General features: G+C 46.3%; 1 protein-coding gene across 1 annotated transcript in view; it reads right to left on the reverse strand.

The window, feature by feature from the left end:
- NOVA2 (NOVA alternative splicing regulator 2) overlaps positions 1-11,565 on the reverse strand; it is a gene marked incomplete at its 5' end in the record, with an annotated part of 25,024 nt that overhangs the window by 6,473 nt on the left and 6,986 nt on the right. The window contains one exon of the mRNA XM_021707839.1: positions 1-231. Coding sequence (XP_021563514.1) covers positions 1-231 — 231 coding nt within the window. The remainder of the gene's footprint in view (positions 232-11,565) is intronic.

An 11,565-nucleotide genomic window follows, 5' to 3' on the forward strand; every position in this document is an offset into this window, starting at 1 on the left:
GCAGCTGCTGCTCTGGGGGTCTTCCTGTACCTTCTGCACGATGGCGCTCACGGCCTTGTGCACCTGCTCGGGCTCGCCGCTGACGGTCACCACGCGCTCCTGCAGGTTGATGCCCTCGGGCTTCTGGGACAGCTGCACCCACGCTCCCGACTGCTCCATCACGGCCTTCACGGTCGCGCCCCCCTTGCCGATGATCAGGCCCGCCGTGCTGTTGGGGACGATCAGCTTGGCCTGCGTGGGGAGGAAGAGGGGGGGCTTTAGCGTGCGGTTTCAGGTCGTTCCCCGCCCCTCCTCTCCGGCGTCCAACATCGGCCCCGCGTGCCCCGCGGCGGGCAGCAATATGGTCCTGCCGGTTGCTCAAAAGATCGAAGGAGAGCCGGCGCGGGGGCTCACGCCCGTAAGCCCAGCGCTTTGGGAGGCGCAGGCGAGAGGTTTGCCTGAGCCTAGGGGTTCGAGGCCAGCCCGGGCAACTTGGTGAGACCTCGTCGCTGCAACAAAAAACAAAACAAAAAAACTAGCCAGGCGTGGTGGTGCGCGCCTGTGGTTCCAGCTACTCGGAAGGCTGAGGCGGAAGGATCGCCGGAGCCCAGCAGGTCGAGGCTGCGGTGACTGTGAGCGTGCCACTGCATTCCAGACTGGTCGAAGAATGAGATTGACTCAAAAAAAAAAAAAAAAATTGAAGAAGTTCCACAGTGGCTGGTAAATGAATAGCTGGCATTGCTGGTCCCCTCAGTAGCCCTGTCTCGCCTTCCTGGGACTCCCAGTACCTCCCCTGCATCCAGCACCTGAAGGCTTAATGGCTGACCCAGTGGGGGCCTCCAGGATCCCACTCCAAGCTTGCACTGGTGCCCACCCACATCTTCTAGTGTTAAGTACTCTGACTTCCAGCCCCGGAAAGGCTTCGTTAGTTTCTCTCTTTTTTTTTTTTTCCTGAGTTGAAGTCTCACTGTGTCACCCAGGCTGGATGGAGGGCAGTGGCTGCCATCATGGCTTACTGCAGCCTTGACCTCCTGGGCTCAGGGGTGATCGTTCCACCTCAGCCTCCAGAGTAGCTGAGACTATAGGCTTGCATTATCACACCCAGTTAATTAAAAAGAAATTTTTTATAGAGACAAGGGTCTTACTATGTTGCCCAGGCTGGTCTCAAACTCCTGGCTCAAGCAGTCCTCCTGCCTCGTTCTCCAAAAGTTCTGTAATTACAGGTGTGAGCCACCGCGCCTGGCTTAGTCCACTTACTAGGTGAGCCGCTTGAGGCCCAAGAGGTGAAGGGACTTGATTCAAGGTCCTCTGGATAGTGAAGGAACTGAAATGCTGTTGGGTTCCTGATCCATTGTGCTCCTCACTCTACTTTATGGTTTCCTTGTCCAACCTTTTTGTTATTGAAATCCTAACCCCCAGTGCCTCAGAATATGACTATATTTGAAGATAGGGTCTTTTTTGTTTTTTTCTTTTTTTTTGAGTCAGGGTCTGTCTTTGTCACCCAGGCTGGAGTGCAGTGGCACATCATTGCTCATGGCAGCCTTGACCTCCTGGGCTCAGGTGATCCTTTTGCCTCAACCTCCCAAGTAGCTGGGACTGCAGGTGTGCACCACCACACCTGGCTCATTTTAAAAGTTTTTTTGTAGAGACGAGGTCTTGCTATGTTTCCCAGGCTGGTCTCAAAATCCTGGGCTCAAACAATCCTTCTGCTTTGGCCTCCCAACATGCTGGGATTACAGGCATGAGCCACTACACCTGGCCTTGAAGACAGGGTCTTTAAAGAGGGTCAAATGGGGCCAGCGCCAGAATTGAGAGAAAATAAGTTTCTGTTGTTTAAACCACCCAGTCTGAGGTATATTTTTTTAATGGCAGCCATAGCAAACTAATTCAGTTGTCTTATCTGTAAAGTGAAGATAACACGAAGCCTTATATCTGAGAAGGCAAGGAGTTAGAAGAGGCGACCTCTCCAGGATGAGGAAACTGGCCACTTGAATACAGTGGCACCCTCTCCTCAACTACCCATCTGTTTGAGCATCTGCATATCTGGTCAATCTCATTTCAAAGTCAATTATCTTTCACATCTCCAAGAGCATTTCTACACGTAAATTCCTCCTTCTTGAAAATCCTTCCCTGTGGATTCTACCTCCTAAAGCTTGCACCTCTGCTCTCCCCTCCATCTCCAAGTCAGACCCTGCAAATGTTGGGAAATTTCTACGGGGTGACTTCAGTTGTTGCTAGGACTAGGGACAGGTGCGGACATTGGCTCACTGGGCAGGGCCATGGTGTCTGCACCTCACAATTTAGAGTCAGTCCCTCCCAATGAAGAACTGTCCCAGGTCCTATATGACTACCTTTGAATGTCCTGCCGGGCATTCATGCTGATGAAAAGCCTGATTATAGGCCAGGCGTGGGGCCTCATGCCTGTAATCTCAGCACTTTGGAAGGCTGAGGTGGGAGGGTTGCTTGAGGCCAGGAGTTTGAGAACAGCCTCGACAACACAGCAAGACCCCATCTCCATTAAAAAAAACAAACAAAAAGAACTACCTGATTATAAATCTCTGAACCCAGAATCCAGTCCCATGATATATGTAAGTTCAAGTATTCTTTTGCATGGTTATACGAGCTATTGAAATTCCCAGGAGTGCAACGACCAGTAAGTCAAGAGGAGACTGTACTTTGTTTTATCCTGAACTTCACCAAGAGTTGTTCATCATTTTAGAAAACCTGGCATCAGTAGTAACACCACTTGTGTCATTTAGGCCTCCAATACACCCTGGATAGTTCTGTATTTGCAGCTGTGTCACTTAGCGATCTTTAGGTGTGAGCAGCTGACTCATTCATTATTTCGTCTACTGTGGTCTCGGCTGAGTATTTACATGTTAAAATTCATCTTGTCTTATAACAAGTCACATCCCTTTTATCTCTCCTTGATTTTAAGAAGTCTCTTGGGATAGCCAGGTGTGGTAGCTCATGCCTGTAATCCCAGCACTTTGGGAGGCGGAGATGAGAGGATTGCCTGAGCCTAGGGGTTTGAGACCAGTCCCAGCAACTTGGTGAGACCTTGTCTCTACAATAAATCAAAAAAAATTAGCGGGGCATGGTGGCCCACACCTGTAGTTCCAGCTACTTAGAAGGCTGAGGTGGAAGGATCACCTGAGCCCAGCAGGTTGAGGCTGCAAGATATGACTGTGCCACTGTACTCCAGCCTGGGTGACAGAGTGAGACTCTGACTCAAAAATAAAGAAATACATAAAGCCTCATGGGATAAACAAAATGTGGCTTATTCATGTAACGGAATATTATTTGGCAACACATTTAAATTAATATGCTACAGCATGGATGAGTCTAGAAAACATGCTAAGTGAAAAAAGCCATTCATGATAGATCTTATATGATTCTGCTCACGTGGATGTCTAGAATATGCAAATCTACAGGAATAAAAAGTAGATTTGTGTTTACCGAGGGGATGGTGGAAGGGAACTGAGGGTGACTGCTAACAGTTACAAGGTTTCTTTTGAGGATGACAGAAGTATTCTGGAATTAGATAGTAGTGATGGCTGACCATATATTGCATGATTCAATTTATGGGAATGCCCAGAATAGGCAAATCTCTAGACACAGAAAGTAGATTTGTCATAGTTTAGGGCCAGACAGTAGGTGAACTGGGGCCAGGCACAATGGCCCACCTCTGTAATTCCAGAACTTTGGGAGGCCAAGGTGGGAAGGATTGCTTGAGTCTAGGAGTTCAAGACCAACCTGGGCCACCAAGCAAGACCTCATTTCTACCAAAAAAAATTAGCCAGGTGTGGTGGTGTGCTCCTGTAGTTCTAGCGACTCAGGAAGCTGAGGTAGAAAGATCAAGAAATTGAGGCTGTGTTGAGCAGTGATCAGGGGATGAGCTTGGGTAGGGGATGGAGGGGGGATAGCTAAGGGGATCAAGATTTCTTTTGGAGGGTAATGCAAATGTTCTAAATTTATTATTATTATTTTTTAGTTTTTAGAGATGGGGGTCTCAATCTGTTGCCCAGGCTGGAATGCAGTGGTTTGATCATAGCTCACTGTAGTCTTGAATTCCTGGGCTCAAGCAGTCCTCCCACCTCAGCCTCCCGAGTAGCTGGAATTGCAGGTGCATGCCACTATGCTCAGCTAAATGTTTTAAAATTCATTGTGGTAACGGATGCAGAACTCTGAACATAATACAAACCAATGAGGTCGGGCTCAGTGGCTCAGCCTGTAATCCCAGCACTTTGAGAAGCTGAGGAGAGTGGATTGCCTGAGCCTGTGGGTTCATGACCAGTCCGCGCAACTTGGCGAGACCTTGTTTCCACAATAAATGGAAAAAATTAGCCAGGCGTGGTAGTGCACACTTGTAGTTCCGGTGACTAGGAAGGCTGAGACGGAAGGATCTCTGGAGCCCAGCAGGTTGATGCTGGGGTGGCCATGAGTGTGCAACTGCACTCCAGCCTGGGTGACGGAGTGAGACTCCAACTCAAAAATAAATAAATAAAAATAAAATAAAAACCATTGAGTTGTATACTTTAAATGGGGGAACTGAATTATATTTCAAAACTGTTAAAACGTCTTATGGGTACAGGTATGTCTAGATATATATATGGGTGCATGTGTTTCATCTACTGTAGTCTCAGCTGAGTATTTACATATTAAAATTCACCTTGTTTTATAACAAATCAAATCCCTTTGATCTCTCCTTGATTTTAAAAAGTCTCATGGGATAGCTGGGCATGGTAGCTCATGCCTGTAATCCCAGCACTTTGGTAGGTGGAGATGAAAGGACTGCCGAGCCCAGGGTTTTGAGAACAGCCCCGACAACTTATACATACATATATAAGTGTGTATATATACATATACACACACATATATAAATAGTATTTTAGACAATAAAGTAGGAATGACAAAATATTTGTAGGAGAAAGGGGGCATTGGTATGGGTATGACAGGGTTGGGAACAGCAGCTCTTCAAGCTTTGTTCCCTGTTGGTGTCCCTGACTTCAACTCTTCCCTCCTCCTCCCTTGCTCACTCCACTGCAGACACACTGAACTCCTTGATTCCCTGCTGTTCCTATCACAGCCAATCTCAGTCCAGACCCCAGAGCCTTTGCACTTGCTGTTCCTTTCCCTTCTCTAAAAAAAGAAGCTTGCTCCCTCTTCATGCAGAGAGGCCTTTCCTGATCACCCAATGATCACAGCCTGTGTAGGTGCCTTTTTAACATCCCCAGCATGGACCTTCAGATTCATATTCAGTTGCTAACCCCACATCAATCAACATTCTATGAGGCCAAATGGACATTGTGGGCATCTCAAACTTACAGTCCAAAATGTTAGGGAACTCCTCACCTTCCTTCTCAAATGTGTTTCCACCATGGCCTTCCTCATTTCAGCACAGGGAAAATGCATCCTTCTAGTACTCAGACCCAAGAGTTAGGAGTCTTCTCTTTCCCTCACACTCAGCATCTAATCAGCAGTTCTGTTGGCTCTATCTTCAAAATATATCCTAGATTATTCTAGAGTAAAAGAGACTCATGAGGTATAGCAATCAAATGCAACGCCTGAATGTTGACTGCATCTTGGGTAGAAAAATCCTCTGTAGCTATAAAAGACATTTTAGGGCAATTTGAATATGGGCTTTTAATGAGATAATAGCATGGAATTAGTGTTAATTTTCTTTGGTGGGATAACAGTAATACAACAATATAGGAGAAGATCCCTGTTCTTGAAAGGTATATGTCAAAATATTAGGGGTTAGAAGCCACGTGGTTTACAACTTATTTTTCAAATGGATCAGCAAAACAAAACAACAATTGTATGTATATGCATGCATATGTAAATGTTAACAACTGGTCAATTTAAGTTAAGTGTACAGGGACTATTCTTCAAGCATTTTCAAAATAAAAAGGGAGCCAGGTGCAGTGACTCAAGCCTGTAATCCCAGCACTTTGGGAGGTAGAGGTGAGGGTATTGCCTGAGTCCACGGGTTTGAGAACAGCCTAGGCAAGTTGGTGAGACTTCGTCTCTATGATAAAAAAAATTAGCCGGGTGTGGTAGCGCGTGCCTGTAGTTCTGGCTACTTGGAAGGCTGAGACGGAAGGATCGCTGGAGCCCAGCAGGCCGACGCTGGAGTGGCTATGAGCATGCCGCTGCCCTCCAGCATGGGTGATGGAGTGAGACTCCAACTAAAAAACAAAAATGTGTGTGTGTGTGTGTGTGTGTGTGTATATATATATACATATACATACACACATTTTATATATATATATATATATATATATATATATATATTCCTACTTTTGTGGATTTAAAATTATTTCACAGAGAAACAGAAAATAAACAAGTAAATAAGTAAACTGTATAGGACATCAGAATAAAAAGTACTATGAAGAAAAATAAAAAAGAGAAGAGGGAAAGAAAGTGTCAGGGCATAGATTTTTTTTCTTCCTTTTACTGAATTTTTGTTTGTTGTTTTGCTTTGTTTAGTGTTTTGTTTTTTGAGTCAGTGTCTCACTCTGTCACCCAGGCTGGAGTGCAGTGGCTTGTTCATGGCTCACCACAGCCTTCACTTCCTGGGCTCAGATGATCCTTTTTCCTCAGCCTCCTGGACTCAGGCAATCCTCTTGCCTCAGCCTCCCAAAGGGCTGGAATTACAGGGTTGAGCCACCGCACCTGGCCTATCTATTATTGTTACTACTGGGTTCTTACTACCCGGTTCAAAGTAGATACTCAGCAAAGGGTAAATAAATGGATGGATGAAAGAATGAAGGATGACATGCCCACAGGACCAAGCAGGAAGGGGACTAGGTGGAGGCAACAGGTGTATCTCATCTTGGGTGGTGGACATCTGGTAGAGTGCTGTGCATTTGGGTAGACAAACTCAGCCTGATCAGAGTTTTCTAGATTAATTGGAAATGCTAATTTGCATCTTAGTTTTTAAATGTTAACAACCTCTTCAAAATGTCCAAGAACCACTGTATAGTGTAAACAATCCAATGTGCTAGTCAGGCTACCCATTTGCAGTCTGTGCCTACAAATCCCTGAAAATCTGCCTTGGACTCTGGAGTCAGCTGCTCAGGTTTAAAGCCACTGATGCTGGGCAAGGGATCTCACCTCTCTGAGATTCTGAAATTCAGTTTTTGCATCTGTAAAATGGGGCTATTCAGACCTCCTCCATAGGATTTTTATGAGGCCTCATGCAGATCATGCATGTGATAATAAGCCTGAAATCCAAGCAAGGCCACAAGTACCTGGAGCCGAGTATGATTGCCCTTCCGGTGACTCACAGCTTCTATCACTGGTAGGTTACACCTCAGTCCCCTTGGTCATGTTTCTGCTTGGCCCCTGTGAGCATGTCCTCATCTGTTCACTCAAACAAGCAACATGTGCTGAGCACCTATTATGTGCCAAGCATACGATAATGAGTCTGCAATTAATGTGTGCCCACAAAGGCACCCAAGAGATGGTAATTGTCAATGTTGTCTCAGACTTGAACCTGTGGTACAGCTATTTGGGAAAACAGTCTGGCAGTTCTTCAAAAAGCTGAACACAGATTTATCATACGTCCCAACAATTCCACCCTAGGTATCGCCTAAGAGAACTGAAAACATCTTCACACAAAAACTTATACATAAATGTTCATAGCAGCATTATTCATAATAGTTAAAAAAGTAGCAACGATCCAAATGTCCATCAACTGATGGACAAAGAAAATGTGGCATATCCATACAATGAAATATTATTTGGCCATCAAAAAGAATCAAGTTTTGACTATGCTACAACATGGATAAAACTCGAAAGTGAAAAAAAGCCAGACGCAAAAAAGCTACATATTATACGCTTCCATTTACATAAAAGACCCAGAATAGGCAGATCCATAGAGACCAAAAGTAGATTAGTGGTTGGAAAGGACTGGGATTGGGGAGTGTCTGCCAGTGGGCACAGAGTTTCTTTTCGGCATGATGAAAATCTTCTGGAATTAGATGATAATTGATGCACAACTCCGTGAATATACCAAAAAAAAAAAAAAAAGGGGGGAAGGGGGAACCCTATTGAATGGTGCACTTCTAAACAGTGAAGTTTAGAGTATGCGAATTATATCTCAACACAGCTGTTATGTAAAAAAGAATCACCAGGAAAAACAAACAACCTGACAAGTCAAGAGAAAGGAACAGCGTGTATACCATCAGACCTAGGAGTAAAGAGGTATTTCGTCTGTGATACAGTATTTCAGAGCAGTGCGGGAAGGATGAATTAGCCAAGAAAAGGTTTGAGGACAAGTAGTTAATCATGTGGGGAAAAATTAAGTTAAATTTTGGCCGGGTTCGGTGGCTCAGCCTGTAATCCCAGCACTTTGGGAGACCGAGGTGAGTGGATTGCCTAAGCCCGCGGGTTCGAGACGAGCCCGGGCAACTTGGCAAGACCTTGTCTCTGCGATAAATAAAAATTAGCCAGGCATGGTAGCGTGTGCCTGTAGTTCCGGCTACTTGGAAGGCTGAGGTGGAAGGATCACCAGAGTCCATCAGGTGGACGTTGAGGTGGCCATAAGTGTGCCACTGCACTCCAGCCTGGGCAACGGAGTGAGGCTCCAACTCGGAAAAAAAAAACAACCCTTTAAGCCAGGTGCGGTGGCTACCGCCTGTAATCCCCACACTCTGAGAGGTGGAGGTGAGAGAACTACCTGACTCCAGGGATTAGATACCAACCTGGGCAACTTGGCGAGAACTCGTCTCTACAATAAATCAGAAAATTAGCTGGGTATGGTGCCACACGCCTGTGGTTCCAGCTACTTGGAAGGATGAGCTGGAAAGATGGCCTGAGCACAGCAGGTTGAGGCTGTAGTAGCCATGAGCGTGCCACTGCATTCTAGCCTGGATGACAGAGTGAGACTCTGACTCAAAAAAAAAAATATATATATATATTTATACACTTAAGTTAAATGTTAAGAAAATTTTCACCTCTGCCACCTTCTAAGTGGTGGCCTCGGGAAGTCCTTTTACTTCTCAGAGTCTCTTTTTCCACATCTGTAAAATGGGCATATCATTCCTGATCCATACTGTTTGTGCAAATATTCAGTGAGACACTGGTGGCCTGTTCCCTGGTAGTCACTCAATGTTAGCCGTGATGACACAACCACTGCTGGCAGCAGGGTTGCTGTTTTCACAACACAGCAAGGTCCAAATCCTAGTTTGCTGCTTAGTAGTTGTGTGACCACCAGCAAATGCCCTCACCTCTTTGTGCCTCAGTTTCCCAAACAGTTTCCTGTTCATCTCCAACATTAACATCACCATACCTACCCTATATTATTATAGGGAACGCTCAATGACTAAAGTGACTTCCCAGTGGCTGGTGCACGAGAAGCCCCAAGGAAATAAGCGCTGCCTGGGTGATAGACACAGAATTGTAGAACCACAGCATCGTAGAGAGATCCACAGGTGTAGACCCACAGAATCTGGGAGTTCCAATACATTAGAACAGTAGAATCTTGGATAAAATATATCTAGAATCTTGGAACCAAAGGGCTATGAAATTGTCGAACTTTTAGAGCCAAAAGGACCTCAGAGACCATCTGCCCCAGTGTTTTGCAAGCTCATGGAAATTTTCAAATACTACTGCTACTAACAACAACAACAACAACAACAAAGTAGCAGCCACCACAATAGCTAACACAGTGCTTACTATTTGCCACGCATGTTTCTAAACAGTTTAATAGAGTAACCTGTGTAAGCTTCACAGCAACTCTATAAGATAGGTGCTATTCATACCACATTTTCTTAGATTGGAAAATAGAGGCACAGAGGAGGAGACTGCACAAAGTTAAACAGGTAGTGAGTAGTAGAATCAGGATCTGATCCTAGGCCAGAATCTATGCTTAGATTCCCAAACCTTATCAGAAATTCTAACTTGATGGCTCTGGGTTGGGACCCTCAAATCTGCTTTTTAAGCTACTCGGATGACTCAGATACCAGCTATGACTGAGAAACACTGATCTAGCCCAGAGGTAACCAAATGGTGATATTTTGTTTTTTTGTTTTTTGTTTTTGAGTTGGAGTCTCACTCTGTCACCCAGACTGGAGTGCAGTGGCCACTCCTGGCCACTGCAGCCTCAACCTGCTGGGGTTCAGAGATCCTTCCACCTCAGCCTTCCAAGTAGCTGGAACTACAGACACACACTACCACGCCTGGCTAATTTTTGATTTATTGTAGAGATGAGGTCTCGCCAAGTTGCCCAGGTGGGTCTCAAACCTGTGGGCTCAGGCAATTCACTCACCTTGGCCTCCCAAAGCACTGGGATTACAAGCTGAGCCACCGAGCCCGGCCTATAGTCATATTTTATTTGACCTTACAACATTTAAAAAAAAAATAAGCCTTTTAAAATCAGTTGACTTCAAAAATTTATGACTTTTTTGAAAATTTTGGAAGATATGGCAATATCCATGTGCCCAAAGGGCAAGAATTGGGTGGAGCTGAGTATCAGTTTCTCCCTTTAAGGATGGCATACTCTTTCCAGGAGCACCCCTTAGCCCTTGATGTTCCCTTTCTGGATCCTGGAGTCATTTAATTTATAATTCCTGGGTTGGCCCAGCTGTTACACTGCGAAAGAAGAAAAACTGAGGCCTACACAATGGGAAAGGCCTGAGTAACACAGCAAGCCCAAGGTAAAGAGAGAGTAGATCTGACTCTTGACTTTAAAAATCCCATAATAACAGTAACAACAGCTAACATTTTAAAATGACTTTCTATGCATTATGCATACAGGCTAAGCGCTTTTCAAACACCAGTGAACATTCACTATCACTCTTAAATAGGCATCATGATGAGCCTCATGTTACAGGTGAGAAAAACGAGGCATGGAAGAAATCAAGTCACTTGCTCAAGGTCACACGGGTAGGAAGTAAAAGCACTGGCAGAATAGGATTCAACTCAAGGCCTGACCCCAGAACCTGAGCCTTCAGTCGTGATCTCAGTCTCTGGAACCCTGAGTCATAAGGCGGAGAATCGATCCCCGTTCTAGAACCTTTCGACCCCACTGTCTCAGAGCTCCTGTAGATTAGGGGGAGGCGCTGGAAGGTGCTGACCCCATTTCCCCTGCAGCGTTCACGAACTCCTGATGAACTCGGAGCCCCTTATGGTCACAACCCGGGCGGAGGGAAGAGGCGATGCCCGCGCCTCCCTGTGAACTGCGGGAAAGCCGTGCCCTGCTGGTGGGCAGGGATCTGGGAGAAGCCCGGCGTGGCGCGAGGAGCGGAGTCGCTTCAGCACCAAGGACAGCGGCCGCGCTCCATGCCCCAGGCCTGCCGTCTTTTGGGGGGAGCCCCACCCGGCGGCGCTCCTCCAGGACCCCCGCCCACCGCTCCCCTAGGACCCTGGGGGGGTGGTCTCAGGCTCGTGCTCTGTCCCACCTCAGGGCCACGGCAGGACCCGGGAATTCCAGATCCCTTTCACCGAGGCCCTCGCCCTGTCTCTGGCTCCAGGCAGACCTTCAGGAGCCCTCGCGGGCGGCCCGCCCGCCGGCCCAGGGTTTCGGGCCCCTTTTGAACGGAGTGCGCGGGTCTACGGGGTGGGGAGGGGACGGGAAAC

Source organism: Carlito syrichta, unplaced genomic scaffold (genome assembly GCF_000164805.1).
Source record: "Carlito syrichta isolate Samal-C Ts95f unplaced genomic scaffold, Tarsius_syrichta-2.0.1 Scaffold126482, whole genome shotgun sequence".
Taxonomy (NCBI): domain Eukaryota; kingdom Metazoa; phylum Chordata; class Mammalia; order Primates; family Tarsiidae; genus Carlito; species Carlito syrichta.